This window comes from Dermacentor silvarum, chromosome 9 (genome assembly GCF_013339745.2).
Source record: "Dermacentor silvarum isolate Dsil-2018 chromosome 9, BIME_Dsil_1.4, whole genome shotgun sequence".
Classification (NCBI taxonomy): domain Eukaryota; kingdom Metazoa; phylum Arthropoda; class Arachnida; order Ixodida; family Ixodidae; genus Dermacentor; species Dermacentor silvarum.
In genome coordinates this window covers 159286452-159313981 of record NC_051162.1, presented here as the reverse complement: position 1 = coordinate 159313981, position 27530 = coordinate 159286452, and the positions used below count along the sequence as shown (strand labels likewise).

The 27530-nt window shown below is 45.8% G+C and overlaps 1 protein-coding gene across 2 annotated transcripts in view; it reads right to left on the bottom strand.

Moving 5' to 3' along the window:
* The window catches only part of LOC119464584 (excitatory amino acid transporter), a 153906-nt gene that overhangs the window by 50189 nt on the left and 76187 nt on the right, over positions 1-27530 (bottom strand). For both annotated transcript variants that reach the window (XM_037725609.2, XM_037725608.2), the window contains exons 2-3: positions 15163-15289; positions 1387-1585 (exon numbers count right to left, since the gene is read on the bottom strand). In XM_037725609.2, coding sequence (XP_037581537.1) covers positions 1387-1585; positions 15163-15270 — 307 coding nt within the window. In that variant the 5' untranslated portion in view covers positions 15271-15289. The remainder of the gene's footprint in view (positions 1-1386; positions 1586-15162; positions 15290-27530) is intronic.

The window sequence follows — 27530 nt, the reverse complement described above, 5'->3', positions numbered from 1 at the left end:
GTGTTAATGTGATGAAGTTCGAACTCAACGTATATTAGGCTTGTATACATTCAAACAATCACAAAGAAAGAAAAAAATATGCGCATTCAATGTGAACGTTGGAACATATGTGAAACGATGCTTTCGTGAAGCGGTTAATGAGGTGCTGTACCGTATATACGCATGTAAAAACCGCATTTGTTTTCGCACTCATGAAGAGGTGCGGTCCTTACGCAGGGGTGGGCCGTTGCGGCCTAATTTTTCTGGCCGTGTGTAATAAATACTCTTGACTTCTTTTTTGAAAAAAGAAAACTGCAAACGCTCTTCTTTTTGTAACGCATATATTTGTTCACGGCGCCCTCTTCAGTGGTCGAATTCTTCATTTCAACATTTTGTTTGTCGAATTTTTGGCTGCTAAGCTGGGGCTGCAGCTCTTACACAAGTGCGGCCCTTAGTCGAGTTTTCACAGTAAGCTTTCCTATTTGATCCCTGCGTCTTTGGCGCGAAGGAAACTAGCGCACATACATGTCCTCTCGCGCACCTGTACCACTCGATGGGACACAATCGGCGATCACCTCAAAGAGTTAGTAGGCGTTGGCGCGATATGTATATGTATACGTGCGAGTGCGGCATAACGTTTAGAGCATCGAGCTGCTGTGCCAGAGGTCCGAGGTTCGATCCCATCATCGGGCAAGTCGTTCAATTATTACAGAAGCACGAGTCATCTGGCAGGGCAGCGGAATCCGGCAGCCACAGTCGAGAAAGTCAGGGAGGATTCGCAAAGAAACCTTGCCTTAAAAAAAAAAAAGAAAATCCGGCAACTGTCACTAGCAGGACAACGCCGCCTACCTGCTCTAGCGAGAAAAAAAATGTTGCATGAAAATATATACCGAGTGAAGAAGAGCGGATGAATTTCCGCTGTACGTCCCTGCTTCGGCGCTCTGATGTTACTCACTCATATCGGATTCATATTTCAAGAGCAACTACATAATTCGCACGAGTATTTTCAACTGTCAAAAATGTTTGTGACAATCAATAGCGAAGCTGTAGTTCACGAGCGAAAAGTATATTTGTTGAATAGCAAAGAGACCTGAAACGCAGATGGTTGGTTGTGAGTACCGAAACCACTAGCCGAATTGCACGTCTTGAGACGGTGTCGAAGGCAAAACCACTAGACTCACAAGGGGGCCCCGCACGCATTTTCCATACGCGGCATGCCCCGTTGCCAACCACTTGCGCATGCTCGTAACACAAGGATGAGCAAAATATTCAATTTACACTGAAAGACACGGTCCACAGCTTCTGGGTTATACCTACTAGTGCGAATGCTACTCATTTCGTCTCGCAACGACAGAAAGGATATCAAAACGGCGGCTGGCAACTTTAGGCAGCACTGTGAGACTGTACCTGATATCATGGAAGATATGATGAGGGGCAGAATGAGCATTTTGAGCATGCCCATGAGTATCTCTCCCGGAAAGGAGACGAGCATGATCACATCCTCGCCGTAAGTGAACAGCCGCGCCACGAAGCCCAGCAGGAGGCCCAATAAGACACCCAGTATGGTCAGCACCAGCAGGAGGTTCTCCTTCATCCATGCCGATATCTGCGAGTAAACGGCATCTTTTTTAAAGGTCAACTGCAACAAAAAAATCTCGGAACCGCGCGAAAAGCAAGATTGTGCAGATGTAGAAGAGTCTCCATGCAAACTTTGGCGTTTGAAATATGAGCGGGAGTGTCACGAAAAGCTCGCAGAAATGCCCGTATCTGATACCGAAACTAACCAAAAGTTAGCGTAGCTTGCACTGGAGGCGTAATGCTAAAGAGACAGCGGAGCTGATGGGCACCTCCTAGCTATAGCTTTTGGGCTAGGCTAAGCACTACCAAGTCATCCCCAGCATTTTCCGGAATTTATATATTATTGATCGATTATCGATTAGCTATTAACTGGCTATCGATTGGCTATCGATGACTGACTAAGCTTAAGTAGTCCCAACCATGCTTAGTCAGACTTCGCCAGGATCAGCTTCGCTAGTTCAGCATTTTCCGGAATTTATAGATTATTGATCGATTATCAATTAGCTATTGATTAGCTATCAATTGGCTATCGATGACTCCATAAGCTTAAGTAGTCCCAACCATGCTTAGTCAGACTTCGCCAGGCTCAGCTTCGCTAGTTCAGCATATTCCGGAATTTATTGATTATTGATCGATTAGCTATTGATTGGTTATCGATGACTGAAAAGCTTCAGTAGCCCCAACCATGCTTAGTTCGACTTAACCAGGCTCAGCTTCGCCAGTGCAGAGGGGTATGTGCCATTGCATTTGGACCCTACCCTTTCTGCACTGCCGCCACGATCGGTCCACATTTTTTCCGACGCATCACGGACTTACGGCCGGCTTAAACAGCTCCGCTGTTAATAATAATAATAAAAAAAAAACACACGCCGCCATTACCACTCGCCGGAAGGGACGCAAAGGGTGCTCTGCATGACCTCAGAGATGAGGGGACGCCTGAGGCTCTTCGCGGCGCGGTGAAGAATCTCTGAGGCTGTGTGCTGGGACTTGCGTCATAGCGACAACCACCAAGCTTACGCGTCGTCTACTTAGATGCTCTTCAAAGGCTGCTAAGAAGAAAGCTATGTAATTACTAGCCCTGCCCACTTTGCCAATATTGCTTTAGTGGTATATGCTACTCGTTTATAACAAATATAGCCAGTGTGAAATTTCATTACAGTTGGCCTTTAAGGTAAGTCTGCCCTGGCTTGGTGAAATCTATCAGCTTTGTCATTAGGTGGGCCGTGTTAGGCTTTTGAGTAACCTCAACATTCGCGGTGTCTAGGCGACTCTTGCGTTGCGTTAATGAGCACGCAGTGACGAGTCCCGACTTGGAAAATATGCATAAAACTCATTTTATTATATTTTGTTTTGTAGTTTAATGTTTATTTTGAATCATATGCAAAGGAGTGCAGGAAGTTGGCGAGCCGATATAAACAGCTGAACTAGGCAGCCTGACAGTGTTTCATCTCAACACTTCGCAAATCCGAAGGCAGACTAATTTGACAGCCTTACTAATTATGAAAATGTCATTTCATATGACTTACAGAAAGCAAGTCAATTAACAAACAGGTAAGCAAAGCCTCGAACAAGAAACATGCGCTGTGATTGATGCATGAACCATGGGTCAGAAGCCCATCTCGTCTGCAATTCACATGCGGTTGTCTATCATCGCGCGTGCAACAAGCGCTGTCCGTTTTAATTAATAGGGAGCTTTAGTAAAACCTACAGATAGCCTTGCAGACGCAATAAAAGAGCGAGTCTGCAGCTTTCATTCATTTATTAAATATGGCGCATATAGGAGACGTTGGCATCATGGGTAACGATGGCTACACGTTTCCTTCTTATCAATACGAGCGATAACAACGTAAAAGTAGAAAAAAAAATTACAGTAAAAAATCATATAATTCGACTGGCCTAAATGTAGGATATTCAATATCGATTCAGAGCACCACAACTCCAAAGATTTAAATGAGCTGCTGACTGTGTATCAGCGTAAAAGGACTTCGCAAACAGCCTTCATGAACAGCTTCAAGAGCATCGACCGCCCAGCATAGATATTAATATTCAATAGAAAAATCAATAAGCACTCCTGATATCACGTGCCAAAGGAAGCAGGCTGACAAAAAAATTGGAGGACGCTTAAGCTTCGTCTTTAAGAGTGGAACGCGGAGTGGATCGAGGGACGCGCGCTTTCACGGGGAGCGAACGCACGGCGGAGAGCAAACGCGCGTTCGGCGCCGTGCTCCCTGAAGGGCTGCAGAATTAAGCGTCTCTTTCTTCCTTTACTATCGCCACATATATAGAGCAAACGCGACTACTTCCGTCGCGCGAAAGGTAGTGGGGCGACGGGAGGGAGGGAGGGAGGGGAGGCGACATTTAGCTGCGGCACCAAATGCGTAATTATATAAAAACGTTGCGAGGCGAGAAGCTGGTAAAGACTTCCGACGCTGCTCGACGAGTGTCCCGTTCTGATCTCGTCAAAAACCCCCGAGCCGCCCCCAGAGGCACCGGCAACAGTCACCAACGGCGCGCGCGTTCGGTGCGAATGCGGGCAAAACGCCGATGTCATCGACAACAGTTCTGCGCGTTGCTGGTGCTGCTGCATGTCCAAGTTTATACAGCTGATAAAATACGTATTTTTAGTCCTTATGGCTCTCTACTAATTTGCTATCGCCACTGAGGCCTCGCCTTTGGGGTGAAACTGCGACATTTTATCTGCACCTTCGCATCGGCGCGCCGCTGCCGCGGAGGCGAGCGCCATCTGGATGGTGTTTTTGTAAGGAACCCCGACCGGGGCGCGCCGCTGTATGAATGGTAAAAATGCTGGAAAAGGGGGTTTGTGTTTGAGTTTCCGCGTAACAGAATTATGTTTTCTCGTATATTCAAATTACAATCCGACTTTATCATAACTGTAGGTTGTGGTTAAGCGGTACTTTACGCTTTTTCTGACGCATTTTACATGGAGAAATTCAATTAGTTCGCTAACGCCTCTGCACCACGCGGAGTGCCTGCGTAGTCGGGGTGGTTCGGGATGATTTTCGCAGCCACTGACGCCGGCACGCTCACGCCGACACAGACGCCGACGCCGGGTTTTCTGTGACACGGGGCGCGGCCCTCGTTAAAAAATGAATATAATTCGACCGGTCCAAATATTAAATATCGCTTCAGAACACCACAACCCCCAAGCTTTAAATGAGCTGGTTACTACATATCAGCGTAAAAAAATGTCTTCGCCTCTATCTACTCGTATCTACTCGTATCTACTATCTACTCGTTCGTATCTATCTACCTTCGCCTTCATGGACAACTTCAAGAGCGTCGACCGCCCAGCGTAGCCGTTAATGTTCAATAAGAAAATCAATTAGCAACTGCTGATATCATACACGCGTTCATGTACAGAAGGACGCAGGCTGAAAAAAAAATAGGTCAAGCGGTGCAGTTTGACTCGTCTCGGGGGGAGACGAACGTACGCGTGCTTACAGCGATACCGCGAAGGCGTCCGGGCCTTGTCAAGCGACGACGTCGCCGCCGACGAAATGACGTCCGGCGCGGCGCCAGCCACGTCTTGGCGTGCTCGTCGTAAGTTTTCATCCCGCACTCCCGCCGTCGTGTCATCTCCGTTCGCGTCGCGGTCGTCCCCGTTAGCGCTCATTAATCACAATATCGCCGTCTCCCTCATTACCCCCTATCTCGTCCTCGGCGAAGAAGCCGCAGCAGCACGTCTTGCGAACGCCGCCTGCACAACCTGCAGCGATGACACACCCAGTCGAGGTCAAATTGTGGAAGGGACCGCCTGTCTTTCTTTCTTTCTTTCTTTTCGTTTTTTTTTATCGTCCGTGAAAGGAAAACAAAACCACAAGTTCAACAGCATCGGATAGACTAAAGTTTTAAATGCGAAGCATTTATCGGCGAACATTTGCCGCTTTGAATCTATTTATCTATCTATCTATCTATCTATCTATCTACCCATCTATCTATCTATCTACCCATCTATCTATCTACCCATCTATCTATCTATCTACCCATCTACCTATCTACCCATCTACCCATCTACCCATCTATCTATCTACCCATCTACCAATCTACCCATCTTACCCATCTATCTACCCATCTACCAATCTACCCATCTACCCATCTACCCATCTATCCATCCATCTACCCATCTACCCATCTTACCCATCTATCATCTATCTATCTATCTATCTATCTATCTATCTATCTATCTATCTATCTATCTATCTATCTATCTATCTATCTATCTATCTATCTATCTATCTATCTACCCATCTATCTATCTATCTACCCATCTATCTATCTACCCATCTATCTATCTATCTACCCATCTATCTATCTACCCATCTATCTATCTATCTACCCATCTACCAATCTACCCATCTACCCATCTATCCATCTACTATCTACATCTACCATCTACCCATCTATCTATCCATCTATCTACCCATCTATCTATCTACCCATCTATCTATCTATCTATCTATCTATCTACCCATCTATCTATCTATCTATCTATACCCATCTATCTATCTACCCATCTATCTATCTATCTACCATCTATCTATCTATCCCCATCTATCTACCCATCTACCAATCTACCCATCTATCTATCTATCTACCCAATCTACCCATCTATCCATCTATCTATCTATCTATCTATCCTATCCATCTACCCATCTACCCATTCTACCCATCTATCCATCTATCACCCATCTATCTATCTACCATCTATCTATCTATCTATCTACATCTATCATCTATCTATCTATCTACCCATCTATCTATCTATCTATCTACCCATCTATCTATCTATCTACCCATCTATCTATCTATCTACCCATCTATCTATCTACCCATCTATCTATCTATCTACCCATCTATCTATCTACCCATCTATCTATCTATCTACCCATCTATCTATCCCATCTATCTATCTATCTACCCATCTATCTATCTACCCATCTATCTATCTACCCATCTATCTATCTATCTACCCATCTACCATCTACCCATCTATCCCATCTACCCATCTACCATCTATCTATCTATCTCTACCCATCTACATCTATCTATCTATCTATCTATCTATCTATCTATCTATCCTATCTATCTATCTATCTACCCATCTATATCTACCTATCTCTATCTATCTAACCCATCTATCTAATCTACCCATCTATCTACCCAATACCTATCTACCCATCTACCCATCTATCTATCTATCTATCTATCCCCATACCCTATCTATCCACTCTATCTATCTACCCATCTACTATCCCCCATCTATCTCTACTCTATCCCTATCTATCTATCTCTCTTCTACCCATCTACTATCTACCCATCTATCTATCTACCCATCTATCTATCTATCTACCCATCTATCTATCTATCTACCATCTATGATCTTCTATCCATCTACCCATCTATCTATCTATCTATCTATCGAATCCATCTACTATCCATCTATCTATCTACCCATCTATCCATATCTATCTACCCATCTATCTATCTATCATCTATATCTATCTATCTATCTACCCACTATCTATCTATCTATCTATCTATCTACCCATCTATCTATCTATCTACCCATCTATCTATCTATCTACCCATCCATCTACCCATCTATCCATCCATCTACCCATCTACCCATCTATCTAGCTATCTATCTATCTATCTATCTATCTATCTATCTATCTATCTATCTACCCATCTATCTATCTATCTACCCATCTATCTATCTACCCATCTATCTATCTATCTACCCATCTATCTATCTACCCATCTATCTATCTATCTACCCATCTATCTATCTACCCATCTACCAATCTACCCATCTACCCATCTACCCATCTATCCATCCATCTACCCATCTACCCATCTACCCATCTATCTATCTATCTATCTATCTATCTATCTATCTATCTATCTATCTATCTATCTACCCATCTATCTACCCATCTACCCATCTATCCATCCATCTACCCATCTACCCATCTACCCATCTATCTATCTACCCATCTATCTATCTATCTATCTATCTATCTATCTATCTATCTATCTATCTATCTATCTATCCGCCCATCTTGGTCTTGGTGCTCTCATGGTCGTTTCGTTAACTTGGTATACGTTGCCCGCACATTGCTTCGCATAACATGGATTCCCACAGGGCGTGGTATCTGCCGGCTTCTGTCTTTCTGTTTTTGTCGTCCATGAAAGCAAAACAAAACCACAAATTCAATAGCATCGGATAGAGTGCATCGTAGACTAACCACCGTATACAGAAATGCACCCTAGCTTCAAGCCCGCGCTTGACTTGATTTAAAGGACGCCTGGCGCGAACATGCTCAGGACGGTCATTGCGCTTGCTTCGGTACGTTCACAATAGGCGTCACTTAAACCAAGTCAAGCACGGTCTTCAAGCGAAGTTGCATTTCTGAATACGGGGGTATGTTGCTTCTCTTGTTGGGGCCTCAACACGTGGCTCATACCCACGAGGAGGACTGACCACAGTGGAGGGGATAAAAAGGTACGCACAACAAATACAAAAAAAAAAAAAAAAATCAGAAAGGAGACATTGTGCGACTCAAGCGCAACAAAATTTTTATAAAGCGTACTTCCTAAAAAATGACGAAGTATAACACGGTCGGCACCCTTATAGCAGCCTAACCTTCCGGGCGCTTCAATAAATTTATGCAGAGAAGCTGTAATAGACCTGCAGTTGGTACCTAGGTGACACGTGTCAAAGGACAATGGGCTTGATGTCGACAAAGTTCAGCCTATATTGGTAGCCCGGAGTAAGTACGAGGAATTGTCTTCGGAGGGAGGAAAAGCAGCGGCGGGAAAGAAATTGTGAACTGTTTCCAGTTTGGGACAAAACGAGTGGAAGCTGCGAAGGTAAACATTTAAACGCGGAACGCTACAGGGGAAAGCTTGATATTGTTATCTCGCATTGTCGTTGAAACGTATTTGGTCGTGCTGCACGGGAATTGCGGAAGTGGGAAGTCAGCTTAGGGAATGAGGGATGACGATTCATTGTACTTCAGGAATAAAAGACGTTTTAGACTAGATCCCTTATTAAAAGAAAATTTGTGTAATTCCAGCCATTTTTGTTACTCTTGTGCACTTGTGCACGTAGTTTGTGTAGGAAAACGTTTACGACATCATTACGACAGAACAGTCGAAACAACTCAACGTCATAAACATTGCTACGTGTAACAAAGAAACGTTTATATTTCAGAGGTTTCATGAGCATGTTTTATGTGCTTCATCCCATCGTCTTCTGCCGGCTAATCGTCATTATCGAAAAATCTCGTATGACCAATATGGAAAATATGAAATAATCGCATGCGAACGTATATGTTTTACGTGTGTTCACACATGATCATGTGGTATTATTGCAAATGAAGCACATTACAAGATTTCTTGAGAAATTATTGCAAATGGAGCACATTACAAGATTTCTTGAGAGAGATGTTGAGCATGTTTGCACAAGTCTGGTCTGGGAGAGATAGATAGATACATAGATAGATAGATTAGATAGATAGATAGATAGATAGATAGATATTGTATTCGGTCCGAAATACATTGCTTTAGCCAGCAACTCCGTAAGGAAAAAAAGTTGCAGTGGCTTAGCTCGGCTATGCCAGGATATACGTAGCGTTAGCAAAGGTTCAGCTGATTATTCTTAGCTTTCCTGGTTGTCTAGATTGTCAAGGATTAGCTTGATTGTCATGCTTACTGCTGCTCCAATGACACGCACGCAGTATATGTATTATGTGGCACATGTATTCATTCCTCCTACACTCAACCGCTAATTGCCAGGCAACTACTTCGGGATCCGATGAGTCAAGCTTCTCCGTTCTGCGCTGTTGAGTAGCATTTGCGCTCTCCTTCTCCATGGCTATACCACACTGGCAAACGCCAGTCAGAAGCGCAGCGGCTCCAGCGCAGTGTCAGACGGCGACTGCACAGCGAGCGCGCGCCGGCGCCAGTGCGTCTACCACGGCTACGACGTCACTCCTCTGGAATGCGCAGACCGGCGGCGGTGAGTCGCGCGCGGCGGCGGCGGAGTGCGCGAGAGGTGCCGGCTCCGGTGGCTCCGGTGCGCAAGCCGTGTGACATCACTGATCCTTGCGCATGCGCAGCACGGCTCTTGATGTGCCGCGCGAAACGGGCTTGGCTAGGCCAGTGTAGCTAACGCTACAAAAGCAGCAACAGAGCCTTCGACCTTGGGCTATGATGTGTTTTATATAGATGAATGCCAGTTCGTGAAAGAGATCAATAACAAATTGTTACACGTTTAGTAAAGCTCGGGATACTGTTAAGTGATTGAGCGCACGTTGCAGTAGATATTTAATCTTGTTGTACGCCGAGCCAACGCTGTAACGTTCAATATTGACGATATATGCCTTTCAGCGGCCGTAATTACGTTCCCGTGGAACGGCTGGACGAGCGGCAATCGGCAGCTCTATTTCCGCGGATACCTTTCCCGCGCACTCGTATACGCATACCCCAAACATTTGTCCTCAGGCCCCGGTGTCACTCACGCGAGCAATGTCTTCAGACGCCCATTCCAGCGCCAGCCGTCCCAGCGGCGATCTGGTTTCTTTCTTTCCGATAACACCCGTATTCGGTCGCGTCTTCCGAGTCCAGCCGCGGGCTGTAACGACCCCGAAACATGAGAAATAGGTCGCGACACAGAAGCGACATGTCGGTCGATGCAGCTTCATCGCGCAACCCTTCTTTTTTTTTCGCTTCATTCTTCAGCTACCACAGTCGTTCCGTGTTCAGACTCAAAGCTAACTCGTATATGTGACCGTGTGCCGCGGCCGTCGTGGTCATGTCGACCCCGACGGCCGTGACATATCTTCTGATGTTGTTCTGCACTGATACGTCAGCTAGAAGAGTAGACAGATACGAAGAGAGTAACGTCGATGTGTTTACAAGCCCTAAGCCCACTATACAGTGGTCGTCTAGGGTGTATATAACGTGTGTCCAGCACGCGTGGGCTTGCGGAGACATCAATACGAGTGTAAACTGAAGCTTACAAGCCTCCAACCGCATTGTTATTGTCTGGCTTATCGTTTGTTGAATTCAAGAGGGCTCCGCGGCTCAGATACGATCTTAGGTAGAAGGGAGGGCGCTTGCACTGTTTGCAGAGGAGTCCGTAAGTGAAACAGTGTGCATCATATCTAGCCATAAATCCGGCTCTTGTAGGTGTGAGCAAACCACTGGCCATCTGTTGTGTATCCGTCCTCGCTATGACGTCCAACACCTGTCTCTTCGGACAACATTAAAACTCGGGATCATTTGCAGAGTCGAAGATGCTCGGACCATGGCCACATCCGTTGCTGGCACAAAAAGCTATTCGCGCACTCGCACAGTTTTTGAAGTGCACCACCATGCCTGAGTGACCCTTTATAGTCCTCCTGTGCAACCTCCCACGTGCTCGCAGTGTTCCATCTCTCTCTCTCTCCTTCTATTCCTTTTGATATCCTCACTTTCTTTTGCCTTCAGTACAGGGTCCTAAACCGGACGCTCGCCTGGTTGACCTCGCTACCTTTCCTATTTTTGCTCTCTCTCGCTCTCCTGGCTCAATGAGAAACACCGTGCCTTAGGCCGCGTATAACCTAGATTGAATGATTTGGTTCAAGCATAGCTTAAAGCATAGCTAACAACATGCTGTATAGGAAAGCTCCACATTATTCTTCTTGTCTTGTTACACGGTCTTTGTGCACAAATAGCTCTGTCCTCACGCATGTTGGGCATCTAATGCGCACGTGGTCTGTCATATTAACAAAATGTGGGACAAAAAAAAAGAAAAAAAGAAAGGGAAAGACATGAAGTCTAGGTAACGTTCTTGGGGACTTTCCCGGGTCACTCACATTTTCTACGCATTGGTGTGATGTTCAGTCTCTTCGTCTGAATTTAATCCCATGATGAATGTTCCGGGTTAATGACTTTTTTATGTGGTTTGCGGTAAACTGAACTATTTAGGCGTGAGCAAAGGTGATGCGCTCACTCCGCGATACACATGATACGTGTGTATTTGCAACTGTATGTAACGTTGTTAACATGTAGTGTGATTTGCTGTAAATCACTGGGAAATTTTATACTTTTTTAATTTTATTATTTACATTATATCATTTAGTGTCCTTCTGATTTATTTTGAGCCACGATTTCGGAATGGCGAGCTCTTCAGCAACCAAACACATATCGCAACCAAACACTGTTGCAGTTATTGAACAGCGCAAAGCCGAGCACGAAAGTTGATAACGTGATGTGACGTGATTACGAAATTTTCAGGCAGAGGACGGACTCAGCTGACGCAATACCCGGGCGATTGCATATCGCCGGAAGATGTCATCATGCTGCCGTGGGCATAAAACAGAATGTTGGCCAGCTTGAAAGCTATATACAGGGCGTCTCAAAGCGGGTAATTTAGTGCTGTCATCAAAAACTACGATAGCTGCATCGCCGACAGCGACAACAACGACGAGAATGACAGATGAAACAACGTTGACGCGAGAACGATGGCTACGCGATTACGGCGACGAGAGCACAAAGATCGACGATGACCTGTGATGATAACGAAACTACCACGATGACGCACGACAGCTGACATGTAGAGGATCCTGGATCGAATTCTTGGGTTCGGACAAATTGTTTCCTTTCCTTGGATGAATATTCTGTGAAGCGACCCTCATGATGAACATGTTAACGATAGCGGCGGCATCGCCACAAGATAGAGCTGGATGTGCCATTAACAGGTATCAACGTAAATATTAATCAATAGAATGTGCTATATTTTCTTGCAAAGGGCTCGCCTTGAAGAAGACAAGTCCACTTGTCGAAACGTTGGCTCCTACTCTCACCTTATTCTCGTGTTGCTCATTGCACATAGTAAAACATACAGATGGAGGTCTCGTATCTTAAGGCTGCAAGGTGACCTACTCCTATTCCCGAGCGGAAAGTAAAAAAAAAAGTGAGCGAAGCAACAGGGATGGAATTGATAAGTGCTTCATTACAGAGGAGGCATTGCCAATATCCTGATAATAAATACGTAAGTACGAATGTTTACTTTTCTACTACAAACAAAGATGGTTCTTTCTTGTGACATTTAGTGGTGCAGTGGTACATCATCATCATCAGCCTATATTTATGCCTACTGCAGGACGAAGGCATATCCCTGTGATCTGCAATTACCCCTGTCTTGCGCTAGCTGATTCCAACTTGCGCCTGCAAATTTCCTAACTTCATCAACCCACCTAGTTTTCTGCCGTTCTCGACTGCGCTTCCCTTGTCTTGGTATCCATTCTGTAACTCTAATGGTCCACCGGTTATCCATCCTCCGCATTACATGACCTGCCCAGCTCCATTTTTTCCGCTTAATGTCAACCAGAATATCGGCTGTCCCCGTTTGTTCTCTGATCCACACCGCTCTCTTCCTGTCTCTTAACGTTAGGCCTAACATTTTTCGTTCCATCGCTCTTTGTGCGGTCCTTAACTTGTTCGGTGCAGTGATACAGAAAGCTTTAGATCATTATGCAAATTAATGTTTAACAACGGCCGAACAAGGAACGTCTCTGAAGCCAACGTTTCGACAAGGCGACTTGTTTTCGTCAGGACCACGAGGGTTTTGCTCGACAGCTTTTACATCACACTCTCTCGCCCATCCTCAATGGGGGGTAAGGGATCAGGAAGGGCGCATACAGTAGCGCAAGGGATGTTGAAATGTCAACATTCGGGCGGAATTGACCCATCTACGATGACTATAGGAGTATGCGAATAGCCAAAACACGTCATGGATATATAAGGCGTGCGTTGAGTCTGGGCTCCTCTCTCTCACTTCGATGGATGGATGGATGTTATGAGCGCCCCCTTTGAAACAGGACGTAGAGTTGCGCCACCACAATCGTTTTCTTATTTTGCTTAATGTCTCACCTAACTTATTTTTAATTTTCTTTTACCGACAAGAATTCCGAGCATCAAACTTTCTGAACCTTTATTGGGAACTTTGCTTTTGTACGTCTCCGTTGTTTGTGGTCTGCCTACTTTACTGCCGCCAAACCTGCAATCACCTTTTATTAATCTCTGTCGCGATGTTTACTTTCCCCTTGCTGTCCCTGAACCCGAGGGCTTCAAGGAGGCCAGCGGAGCCTAACCTGACAGCCGGGTAGATATCTTCACGTTCTAATGGAGCATGTTCCTTCGTTTTCCTAGCGTTACAGCAGCAAGCACATGCTTCTTCTTCCTTGGTGTACCTCGATTTATTACCACGCATTCTAAGGCAGCCGCTGATCTCGCTTCGAAGAGTAAAGCGTTTTCCTGTGAGGTACCATAAACTCTTTATTTCCTGATTTCGTTCTTATCTTAGGTAGTTACTCACAGCGGTTTCTCTTCCAAGAGAGTATCTCAGCCTCTCTGGCTTTGCGTTTAACGTTCTTTGTTGCCATGCTGCTTACTACGCAGGTCGCATACTTGCTGGTAAGATTCGTCGCTATTTTCTTCCACTGAGAGTAAATATCGTTCCTGTGCAAATACTTGAACCCATTTACTTTCTTTCATATTCCTCAGTCGTTCTTCGAAATCAATCTTACTCTGAGCTTCCCTCACTTCGAAACTTGTCCAGCCCATATCACCCTGTACAGCTTCATTCGTAGTCTTCCCGTGAGCGCCCAAGGCGAGGCGTCCCGCTGACTTTTGGTTGCCATCGAGTCCTGATTGTACCTCTGACTTCAAGCAAACAACCGTATTTCCAAATGTATTTCCCTGGAACCATTGCACCTTTCCATACCCCGGAGCACCTCGTACCTATTGTATCCGCATAGCGCTCTGTGCTTCCCCCTGGTCACGCAGCCCCATCTAGCGGTGGCGCCGCGAAGTCCGGGCGTTACACCTGGTGGCACATATTCAGTGGCCCTAGTTGTACATGCCGAGTGGCACATACCACGGGAACGGCCTACATTTTATACTGCACTATGTTCGAGATCGGCCCACATTTTGAGAGAGCACAATTTTCGTGATCGGACCGTATTTTTTGGTCGGACAATCAGACAGCCGGAAAGAAAACTGGCCTCACAATGCCAAGAATGCCACTGGCGTTAAAATGGGGCATTTCGTTGCGTTTGCGAGGGAACAGGGGACGCGTTGTGCTGCCTGCTCTTCCGAGAAGTAGGTGCGACAAAAATGGACAAGTCGAAACGTCGGCTCCCGAAACATCCCTTGTTTGACCGTTGTTGATCACTCCAGCGGTGTTCATCTTCCAGTGTAGCTCCGTTTTTCTTTTTTTTTAAAGGAAAGTTATTGCTATTGCTGCAAATTGGCCGTGTATTTTAGATGGCTCGTGCGTACTTTTGTCGTGAATCTTAATTCAGGCAGTACTATCGGAACATTAAACAAGCACCTTGTATATGTGATAGGGTATTTTATTGAGTAATGTAATAACCTAACGATAACTAGACAAATGAATTATTGGGAGGATTTCATATTCGCGGATGACTACAAGGGCGCTGGTTCGGAAGGAAACAAAGGTTATCAGCCCGATGGCTTTACTTCGAGCAAACGTCGTAATGGGACTAAATAGATCGTGCATTCGACGCTCACCTTGCCCCATATGCCCCGGGGCGGCTGTGTTAACCGGATGACCCCCGCTGGTCCACCCCCGCCCAACATGGGCGTCTTGGCGTTGGCGTCCGGCTTAGAGTCGGGCATGTCGACAGCTCAATGGGCACTGCGGGGAGAGAAGAAAAAAAACATGACAGTGTAAATGACGGGTTTCTCTTTGCTCGAACAGGACTCAAGATTTTAGGGTTCGTAGCGGTAGAGCTGTATTAGTAAATTAGCCTTCTATACAATACCAAAAAAACAAGCCATAGAGGAGTATCAGGAGGCAAGAAAAGATCTAAAAAGAAAAGATGGATGGCCTTGACCCAGGCCGCCTTGAAGTTTCCGCACCACTTCGCGGTGACGTCACAGATTCTGTCGGTATCATCTCGGGACTAGTTATTTTTTTTTTACAAGTAAATATGAACAGCACTGTACTGTAAACGGGGCAGAAGCTAAACTTCGCAAGCTTCGCGAGCCGTTACAGCTCCACAACAGCCCAAATACGAGAAAGTACTTCGAAATCTATGACGACATACTGGCATACCGGCGCTAGGTTATTTCAATAAATGAAAGCTTAAACTGAATTTTTTTAAGTATTTAAATTAAGGGGTTTTACGTGCCAAAACCACCATCTGACTGAGGAACGCCGTAGCGCGGGGACTACGGATTAATTTGGACTTCCTGGGGTTCTTTAACGTGCACATAAATCTAAGTACACGGGTAGTTTCTGAATTTCGCCCCCATCGAAATGCGGCTGCCGTGGCGGGGATTCCATCCCGCGACCTCGTGCTCAGCAGCCCAACACCATAACCGCTGAGCAACCACGGCGGGTAAACGCCATTGTTTCTTGTAGTAATCAACGTCTTACCGCAATGCGGGAAAACATTGAGTTTTCGAAGAGTACTTTGCATATGAAACGGACCTCTAGCGTGTTTCGTTTCCTTCCCTTTAACATGGAGCCAAATCTAGGCACAAAATAGTGAACCCGGGAATCGAACCCGGGACCATCGTGTTCAGCAGGAGAACGCCACTGAGCACCAATGCTCGGTACACTCGGGAATCCCGAGCCCTTTACTGAAAACGCGGCAGTTTATTCGTGCCCCATCGCGCACGTGTCGTTTCAGAGCATGATACCCAACGTCTTAAAATAGGTGTCCAGAACACAGTGTGCTCGGAAAGGCCGTATGTACACAATGAATAAATTTGCTCCCGATCTTTTATTTTTTGTTTATGTGGAGGTTAGACGGTGACCTTTCACAAACAGATGTTTCGCCTTGCAGGATATCACACAATAACAGGGACAAAGGGCTTTTTTTTTAATTTTTTAGGGCTACCGTCCTTCGCGACGTTAGAGTGCTACAAAAAAAAAAAAAGAAATGAAATAGGCGCATGTGTGGGTCAGCTCTTGAAAACCCTCCTGCAAGAAAAAAAAAAAGAAAGGACAGGAAAAGCAACAAGAGAGTAAACATGGCTTTGACAAAGAAGCTTTTCATGCGTCCGCGTTTTTCATTGCGACACGCCACAGAAATCCCGGATCGCAGGAACGCTCGGCAGTTGCACAGAAGAAATAATTTTCGTTCATGTATACATAGCCGGATGGAAGCATCAAGGATTTCAGAGGTAACCATGGCGACGTTGAGCTCTCTCGTGAATCCATCCACCCGTCTCGCTATAACCTAAGCCGCCTAAAGTGCCAGTGGCTCGGGCGTAAGCCGCATAATGTGGAAACCAATCTCGCGCGTAAACTGATCCAAAACAGCGGTTGCTATCTTCTTGTTTTTTTTCTTCATTTTTTTTGTAATCGTTTTCTTTTCGTGCAAGACATCGGCAAACAGCCGCCGGCAACTCAAATTTCGCGATACTGCGTAGTTCCCGGGGAGAGCTACGCTTGTTTTCAAATTTTTATTTCGCTTCGGTTGCAGTATTTCCTTGCGTGTCAGTTACAGAATGAAGAAGAAAAAAAAAAACAGCGAGGGATGGACATAAACACATGATACGTTTAGTTTGTTCGCCGCACGCCCCGCAATCAGTGCTTGGATGCGCTTATTTGACCAGTGCGTCTTCTAATAACGTGCGCTGGATAGAAAACGAGCGCTACAGCTCTACCCTCCCGTTTGAAATCTGAGCTGTTTAAAAAGGTATCCGGGTACCTTTGATTGGAAAACCAGGACGGCCTCATAAATGTCACTAGAAAATATAGCGAATGATTCCCCCCCCCCCCCCCCTTTTTTTTTATACTGATGCCGCTACTCAGTTGTATAGTAAGAAGGTTCTGCGAGGCTTGTGGGTAAAAAGTTGCTGTTTCTTGCTGTTTTATACAAATGCCATGAATTGAACTATGACTCTTGAAGGCTTGCCCGAGTGCTGTAGAAATAACCATAATATCGAGTAGTGATGTCAGCAAGGATAAATACTGAAATGCTATGTAATTGTTTGACCTAGCGGGTAATTCCATTCCAGTTATTAGGTTCATGCGCAAGTTATCGTGTCACTTATGCTTGCATAGGGCCGTGTCTGACTTTTCCAATGTGATGTGATGACTGCACCAAATAAGTAGACCATGCTTCGATGCTGATGGCCAAGGATGACAATATATATAGTGTGCGGTTGCGATCCTGTGTTATGGTGTGTACAGTGTTTGTTTTATTATTCTATTATGCGTTCTTTTCATATAGTTTTCTCCTTATTTTTTTTCCTTTCCTGAGTATACTGTTTCGGATGTTGGGACAGCTGGCCCGAAAAAGCCCTACGTTCTCATTTTTTGTTCACTAAATAATAAGTAAATAAATGACCTAGTTCTAGACTCATTACTCTTCAACATTCCGCTAGTTAACACTACAAAGTTAAAACCTAACTTAACGTCATCACTTATAAAACAAAGAGAGCGAGGAAGTAAACGACGATCGGGTCAATAAATCTTCAACTCAGTTTTTGTATTATTGCTGACTAGTCTGACACGAACATGAAAAACCCATTCTACGTAGAAGCGCCGCTGTAATGTGAGAAACTATTTTTTTTACCCAAACACACTTATTAATGTTCGTCAGCATGCCGGATTTGTTATTTGCTTACTGTTTCTAGGCTTGTGACGTCATCTCTGATAATTATGGAATCTACTTCACAGACGTCTCTTACAAAAGGACAGACAGCCTCTTTCAGTTGGTGACAAAAGAACTGTCTCGCATAAATCATGCCGTCATTTAGCTTTAAAAGAAAACAGTGACACCAAAAAGACAACAGCATTACCCCATAGCGTCGCATACATATGGCTTGAAGACTCGCGCATAGACTCACGTATAGCATAGTTATGATTCACTCTTAAAATTATGATAGCCGCTGTGAAAGAGGCTCGACAAGGCGTCAGGGGGCGTTGAAGTTGATGTTTGTTTACAGTCGACAATGTAAACAACCTTTTCCTGTCAAGGACTAGGCTGTCAAACCTAGAGCAAGTGTGTCCGGGTCCGTTCGGACCACGTTACACGCATTATACAAGACGAGGAGCAATTGCGGACCTACCGAGTACCAAGAACGGTGCATGTACCAGCCGCCGCTTCCTATATCACGGCTAGTAAGAAATCAATAAAATCGACCGAAAGGAATCTTTACATATTACTACCCCTGAATGCACCGCACACAAATAGCGGGGCGCGCGCAGGGTCACGACACTGATGGTCACTTTTCTAGAGAAATTGACACTTCGAGGACTACAAGCTCCGCCTTCCGCAAATATCACGTCTCGGTCGCGCAACGTGCACGATTCGCTGTTGCAAGAGACGACTCGAGGGCTATTCACATTCTCTCGTACCATTGCAGAAGCTTAGGCGCGGCTGAAAATGCAGTTGCTATACCGTTCGGCTATCACCTCTCACGATAGTGACCACGAGAAGTGGCAAATTGGCGTGACGACAATACAGGATATTTCACGGAGGATATTTCATAGAGGATATTTCATACAGGATACGCGGAACTCCGCGCGCGTGCTTCTTCACGCATATCCTTATGACTGAACCGAAATGGCGGGCCTCAGACTATATAGAGCTGGAGAAACGGCGTGATAGAAATAAGGCGGGGGAAATAAGGCCTGATGCCACCGTGCCTTGTATTCCTCACTCCATCCGTTCTTTCAGAACGCGTTCTTCCGCTTCGACCGAGCTGCGAACGGGAGATCAGGTATTCTGCTTACACTGTAAAATAATTTACGCTATTAAAAGTGGAAAACAAAGGGTGTAAATTAGGGTATAAAGCACCCTTATACGCTCAAACATGGTGGAAGTGTGTGAGTTATTGACCGATCGCGCGTTTCTTTTTTTTTTTTACTTTTACGGCTGTAAATTCGTTTACAGTATAGGTTGATTTATTTGTGCGGAAATGCCTGCTTACGGCATTTCGAATATCCCCTATCCTATGCTCTTCATTTCTTCAGTATTCACTGCACCGTTATCACATATACCCGAAATCATCACTAAATACGAGTTCATTTAGAGCAGTTCAGGCTATAGATGCTCTTGTCCATGAAACCATCCAGTTCATGGCGTTGTACTCAAGGACTTCACAAAACTTACAGGGACACTAAACACAAAATAATAATATGAGCTGTATCAGTAAAGCACCCTTCACACACGAAACCAACAATGCCAAAATGGCATGGCATATAGCATACATACATCTAAATATATACGGAACCTCACGGCGACGCCGACGGCAACAATTGGCTTAGAGTGTCCATATTTATTTATTTATTTAAAGATACCTTACAGGCCCCTAGAGGCATTGTGTAAGGGTCGAGACTACAATCAAAGATAACTTATACAATAATTAGAATACACATGAGAATACATTGCAAAAAATATCGGGTAAGAAATGCGTTAATATGCAGTCATGTAGTGTTACAATATGTACAAGGAACAAATCGCTACCGCAATGAAAAACAACTCTTACCGCGAGAAGAGTCTTTGTGAGAAGAGACCCAAAAACGAAAGACCAGTGGCGCCGCCGCCTCGAAGTTCCTGCACCAGCTCGACATGACGTCATGAATTTTGGACGTTGTCTGCACGAGCCTGGTTAATTCTTCATCAGTAAAATTGGGCTACGTTGTATTAAAAAAGAGCCGAAAACTGAACTTGGCAAGCTTCCAGAACTTCTATTGAACCACAATGGTCCCAAATATGAAAACAAAGCTTTGGAATTCATGAAGTCACACTGACGTGGCGTCGCAAAAATTTGAAGTGGAACTTTGATCACCACCAAGGCCGTGAAAGAGATTGCGAGGAGCGCACAAAGCGCAACCCATACCGGGAAGTCGGTACTTGTGAATGAAGCGGAGGCAGCGTGCGGAATATCCGCACCAATCAGATGACGCGGCAAATGATGATAATGATGATGACTTTTTGGCATCCCCTTTGAAACGGCGCGGCGACAAAGTCACCTAGCCTACTTGAGTTAATCATGTATTCTATACATGCTTTTCATTCTAGCGTTTTTGTATACATCCCAATTTTCTTTCTCTTCCTCAAAACTTCTCTATTTAGCTTGTACTGCTACCTGTGTTTGCAACAGATCCGGTGGTATCAATCTCTTCCTGCTTATTTATTGCCAATTATATGGGTACTCCAAGCGCATTTCTGTCGTCGCTGTGATATTGCGTATTAAGTACAAGGGCGATAACACCGTCGCCGCTCACCGTATGCTGTATGTGCGAGTGAAAGCGCGCGAGGGGAGTCGATGATCGTGGCTCAATCTGGCGCCCGCAAGAGAGGGAAGCTGATAGGAACCGGGCTGTGTTCCGTTGCGCGAAAGACCGTGGGGGAATGGGAGAGAGGCAGAGGGGGGGGGGGGGGCGTTGTTCTCCGACAGCAACTGCGTATTTCGCGACCGCGTGTTTGGGGACCCGACCATCGCGACTGAATCTCGCGTGCGCAGGGAGGGAAGCGGGAAGGCAGCGCAGGAGGGAGGGGGGTCGGCGTTTACTCGTGCACCAACTGCGTACTTTGCACGGCCGCGCCTTATCTTGAAAGCGATCTGCAGGCGGCTCATACCTTAATGCGTGCAGTTTGCGTTGAAGCGATACAGAGCACGAGCACTTCACTCGCTGCTGCTGCCGTGCTTCCTGACGCCAGCGTTTTGACAGCGAGTGTCCGCAGTCATCGAGTGTGATGCGTTCATGTTTGCCTGTCTGTGCTGACACCATGCTTGTTAATTTAGTTAGTAAGCGAATAGTTCCAAGTTTATATGGCCTATAACACTACTATCCTTACTTCGTATAGTTGTCTACCAATTGCTATCGCAATCGATGCTTCGCCTTTTCGGCGAAACTGCGGCTTTTGTTTCCCCCACCATTACTCTATACGTCTCTTGCAATAGCGCGAGCACAGTCCACTACTTCAGCGCACCATGCGGCTGCCGGCGGCAGGGATGCAACCACGTCTGCTGCGCTGAGCACACTAGTCAGTATATTCTATAGGAACTATAGTATGTGCGCGCGATGCTGCCAGAGCTCTAATGACGCAGTTTCGCCACGTATGCACTCACAGTCGCGTGAGATATGCCTATGAGACCTGGTAGCCTCCGGGCACTGTTTACGCTGCGCAGCAGCACATGCATGGCATGTTTGCTATCACAGTCATTGCTTCGCGCTTTGGGCGAAACTGTAATTAGTAAAAGATTGTGCCCGTTTTTGGACTTGCATTTGTAAATGTGCAACGAAGATGCCACTGCTTCTTAAATACACGTTTCACTTTCTTGTTATGAAGCTTTATAGGCTCTGTTTCGTGTTATGAAGCTTTATAAGCTATAGCGAAGCTTTATAGGCTCGCAAGTGTCGGCGGTGGTGGTGGTAGTGGTGGTGGTGTCACGCTGCAAAGTGGACCGATCCTGGTGATTGTGCAGAAAGGGTCCAAGCTCAATGGTACATACCCCTGTGGGCTCAGAGACCTGTAACGCGCCCTTGAACTTTCCTTGTCACACGTGGGACCCAGAGAGACAAAATCGCCAGCCCTTCTCCTGCCGAGAAAATGGGCGTAAGCGAGGCATGTCGACCGCTTCTAGCGTGAGGAATTCCGAAGCCCAGGCGAAACGTCATCGAAGAGTCGGGTACCCCGAGTTACGGGAGCGCGATGTTGAGGCCAAACGTGAACGAAGAGCCGCCGACCCTGATTTTAGGGCAAACGAAGCGGAACGCCTGCGACAGTGTCGTCTTGCAACAAGATTCGCTTACCCCCATTTTCTCGACAGGGGAAGAGCTCTGAATTTTTTTTCTATAGTTCCTCGTGCCGTGTTTGGTGCTGAAGTAAGACACGAACGAAATCCACGAAATCATCCTAGCGTTCACGTTGAGCGTGTTTGAACAGTTTGAGACAGACTTACAAAACCGCCCGTTCGTCCGTCTTGAAACGAGACACTCATTTATCTGCGAAACGCAGGCACTCGCATCGACAAGTACCCACAGACTGACATCCGGAGGGGACATACTTCCATGTCGTGCGAGTGGACAGCAACATAATGGTTCTGTCTGCTATCTCCTCCACCGCTTATTTCAACATGGCAGCTTTTCGTACTCCGTATATAAATTGTACTCGAGCTTAGCTTTGCATTATCGACGCGCAGCCCCAACTCTTGAGAAATTTCGATCAGCCCAGGTAAAGCTTTGCGAAATCTGTCATCCCTTACTTTCTTCGTGTCCCCATACATTCTCGGCAACCTGCTTCCTACGCACACAAAACATCGCTTGCCGTCATTTCGATCTATCGAGCTGTGAGGAGGTGACGTGGTGTGGGGTAAGGAAGGAGAGGGGGAAAATAAAGGTCGTAGTGCGATTCAGATTTTCGACGGGTCTTATTACCCTCCCATCCTAGGAGCGCCTGACAGCGAGCTGATAAGGGAACGCTGTTCGTGTCTTTCCCCAAGGTACTGTCGTCTGAGCTTGCATCAACTTTTATGCGCCGTGCGGGAAAGACGACTACTCGGCGCTTCACTTTACGAGCCTTTCCGCCGAGATAAAGGGCCTGATTACCTCGCCACCATCCTTACTTCGCCAGTGCCACTATCCGCCACACCGTCCTGTATAGCTGTGGCTAGGACTTAAATAAGTTAGCGCCAAAGATGTCTGAATTCTGGGGTATCGTCGAAAAACAACAACGACTAAAAAACCGCGGAGGCTAGCATTAGGTTCAAGCACATATAGAATACGAGAGCTCCTGGCCATCCCCGTTTCGAGAAGCTTAATAAATTTCACTTCGGCTGAACTATCTCGACGTCATTTCACGTCCTAATCGCGCCTGTCAAGACGGCAATTTTCCGGTGCGTTTCGCCTAATGCCGCCGCCGATGCTAGAGCTTGCCCCCTAGATATTACAAAAATAAGAAAAAGAGAGAGAGGAAATAAAAAAAGAAGAAGAAAGAAAGAAATTGCGAAGTTCTATCTCTTTGACGAAGGCGAGTGCAGTGAAGGGATTCTGCAAGTCCGTCTTTGTGCAGTAGCATGACAGTAGTAAGAGCTTCTTTAGATAGACCTATCGCTAGGTTATTTAAATACGCGAAAAACTTTGAAACTCTCACGTACGGGAACTTCTAAGCCAAAGAGAACGAAATGTGTTGCGCGTAAATAAAATAAACATGAATGCTACGAACTGAGGGTGAGACACCCCCCGCCTGCCACACACACACACACACACACACACACACACACACACACACACGCACACGCACACGCACACACACACACACACACACACACACACACACACACACACACACACACACACACAGATATATATATATATATATATATACATAATTTCTGCTGCCCTATTGGTTTCAGCAAAATTGACCGGTTGCCTAAGACTACAGCGAAGTTGCCATTGCGTCTATAGAACCAATCACAACCGCCAATCACGAAGCTGCTGTTGGCATGTTGAGATCCCGAAAGCCGCACACGTGACCTGTGTCAGAGCCACGTCGTGAACGTGTTCTAACTCCTTTGGGTGTGAAGAGATGTAGCCCGTCACTCACCAACAGACGCGTCGTATAGCGCGGCTGTGAAATATGCCCCACTGCACCCGCCGTCACCTTGAGTCACGTGTGCTGTTAAGTTCGTTGTCACGCAATGTAAACACCGACCGACGTAACGGCCTTCTTTCCTGACGTGGAGTGCGATTCCCAAGGGCAGTCTACTCAGGGTTATGCAACCGTGAGCAGCTCAATTAGCACTTCTATTCCGCTCTCTCATCCTAGAAGAGGCGCGCGAAAGTACTGAAAAATAAATATGAAAAAAAAACTTGGAGGACGCTTAAGCTTCGCCTTTAAGAGTGGAACGCGGTAGCATTCAAAGACCCGTGACTGCTTGTCAGGCTTCCCGGCAACTGCAGCTTTCTTTTTTTTTCTGCACCTTCGCCTCGGCGCGCCGCTTCCGAGGAGGCGAGCGCCATCTGGATGGTGTTTCTGCAAGGAACTCCGACCTGGGCGTACCGCCATATTAATGGTGGACATGCTGGAAAAGGGGTTTGCGTTTGAGTTTCCACGCAACAAAAGTATGTTTTCTCGTATATTAAAATTACAATCCTACGCTATCATACCGGTAAGTTGTGGTTAAGTCATACTTTACGATTTTTCTGACGTATTTTACTTTGAGAAATTCAATTATTTTGCCAGCGCCTCTGCGCCGACGCCGGACTTTCCGCGACGCGGGGCCCACGCTATCGCGTTAAAAATGGCGTTGACTGGCGCTCGCCTTGCTTCGCTTCACTGGAACTATTAGGTGGAACGACTGCAAACAATTGCGTCGCGTCGTGGCATACATTTTCATCTTCTCATGATTTCTGGCGCTTTCGTAATGCACAATTAAAGTTCCCTATCACCGCGTAATAGAATTTTCTATGTGCACATTGTTTCTTATATAAGAACACACATACGCCGCGCACTGGAGGTCGCCTGCGCCGCGCTTATTGTACGTAGCAATAACACTGTTAGCCGAAAGATTGCGGCCGTAAGAACGGAAGCATGTTCCTCGTGTTGCTGTGTCGCGATTTTTTTCCTGTTTCCTTATACTCGTGTAATGTGTCCACGACACTGATGACATACAGAGCGCATTTGAAGTAAAATGCACATTTTACGCGCGCGCTAACTGGTCACGAACACATTCCAAGAATAACAAAATTAGAGAAGAAATAATGTGCTGTTGAACAGGCAATAGGAAGGACGGAAAGATAGAACAGCACGTCAGTTGTTCAGGCTGAGTTAACGAATCCGTATCAGAGTCCGTATCAGAGTGTCGTATCAGAGTGCTATCAGAGTATCAGAGTCCGTATCAGAGTACGAACTATAGTCCGTATCAAAGTCCGTATCAGAGTACAGCAATAATATTGTCTAGAAACGCAAAGCTAGTAAAACCACATGTAGTTGCGCTCAACTAAAGATGTGTTTCTTCCTGTTTTGAAATTGAGGTTGAAATAGAAGTTTGTTAACACAGCGCTCTCGCGAAAATAATGCCTGACTAGCAATTGAATTCCATTAGAAACTATATTGAATGCAACAAAATGTCAGTATAAACGCATGCAGAATTTCTATAATCAGTTCTGCGAGGGACATAATGGTGCATACTTGTTCGGTATACCACTTGCTCATTATCTGTATTTATTTTGAACATCTCTTATAAGAATTCACCTGGAACATCTGCGCAATTCGGTCTCTTCAGGTGGATTCCCAGAAGAGGTGGACATTACTTGAACGACAAGTTGGTATGTCGAGGTAGCCAAAGATTGACATGGTTAACTAGGCACAGTGTGTTCACATTCTAAATTGCGATTGCAGGCAAACTTGAATCCAAGCAGTTGGAAAGTTATGTGAACTAAACATAAATCACAGGAGTAGGAACGTATTCCGGATATCCTTCGTCTAAGTCTGCTAAAAATGCAGTAGTGTTAAGGTTAAGATGATACCGAACTGCTGGAGAAAGGCATTTGGGAAACTCAACTGAGAAGCCAGTGTATTTTGTACCTTCATTTTAAGGACAGGTAGCTTATTTCACCACTGTTCGGCTACAATTTTGCAACTTACACATGTGTCCTAAAGTGAATAGTTTAAAATTCAATTAGTATCTTTTTAGTTATCTGCCAGGGCACTGCGATTTTCATGCAAGCAACGTCCGCCTCTTCAGGTAGCTTACCCGAGCAAGACGGATCTATTTGCTCCACAAAGAAATTTGCTCCACGCAATTTTTAAAACATCTCTTCGAAGTGAGTAAACGAAAAATGAAGCAGCTGCTGCCGTAGCTCAATTGGTGAGCGCCGCAAGCGTCAGGAGGTAGCGGGTTCGGCTCCTACCGGTATAACGTCATCCATAATTCCCTTTTCGCTTTCTTGTTTCGTTATTAGGAAGATGAAGCTTCGCGTAAACTTAACCTTCGTAAATCATTCATTCTACAGTTCAAACAAGAAATCTCACTACTGCTTCTCTTGGTTTCATTGTCTGTTGGCTTCCAACGATTATGTCTATGCAAATAATAAAGAAGAGCGTCAAAGAAGGTCCGGACCCGCGTGGAAACCTTTCGCTCTCTCGAAGATAACGCGGCCACTTGTCTTCACAGATATAGGGCAGCAGATAACGTTCACCTTGGAAGCCTTCGCACATCGACCCTCGTCACGCCATTTTGAATCCCGCCGGGTAGGCTGTCATGTACGTCAGCTCAACCATGGCACCGGAAAAGAGGCGAATGCTCTTCTGCAAACCGATACGACAGAGCAATGCCTCCTTCCTCTGAGAGATAAACACGCGACGCTGAGCAGACGACAGCCGAATGACGCTGAGCAGGCGGCAACGCGAGAGACAGACGTTCTTTCAGCCCCTTGCATGGACATTGGAAACGCTCATTGATTCCTTGAAGCGAATACGAGATTACAGTAAAGGAAACGTCCAATTACACTTCTCTGAGTTCGGCCTGAGCTTGTAGCTTGATTTCCTACAAAAGTTACCAGTGGTAACTGTGGCAATTGTGTCAACGGAAGCTACGAGTCAATGTTTCTTGATTCCGCTTTCGCGAGCAGGCGCTGCAGCTTGGCTGCGATTGATGTCCCGTGCATGTACTTTGCCCCTGTGGGACTCTAACGCTTTCACCATGTGTCGCTTAAGTTCGTTGTCACCGAATATACGGATGCATCTACCACCTGGGTTACCACGACGTGAACAGACCATACTGTACCGTCTGTGGCTAGGCGTTGCATTTACGAACTCATGTGCCATCCTTATTGGAATGGCCAACAGTCCCACGTGCGACATGTGCAGCAGCGATGGGACGCTCGAACACATTCATCTGTGTCTGCCCCCGCTATAGTGCCGAGAGGCTAGTGATGTGCAGAGCGCTGGACCAATTGGACA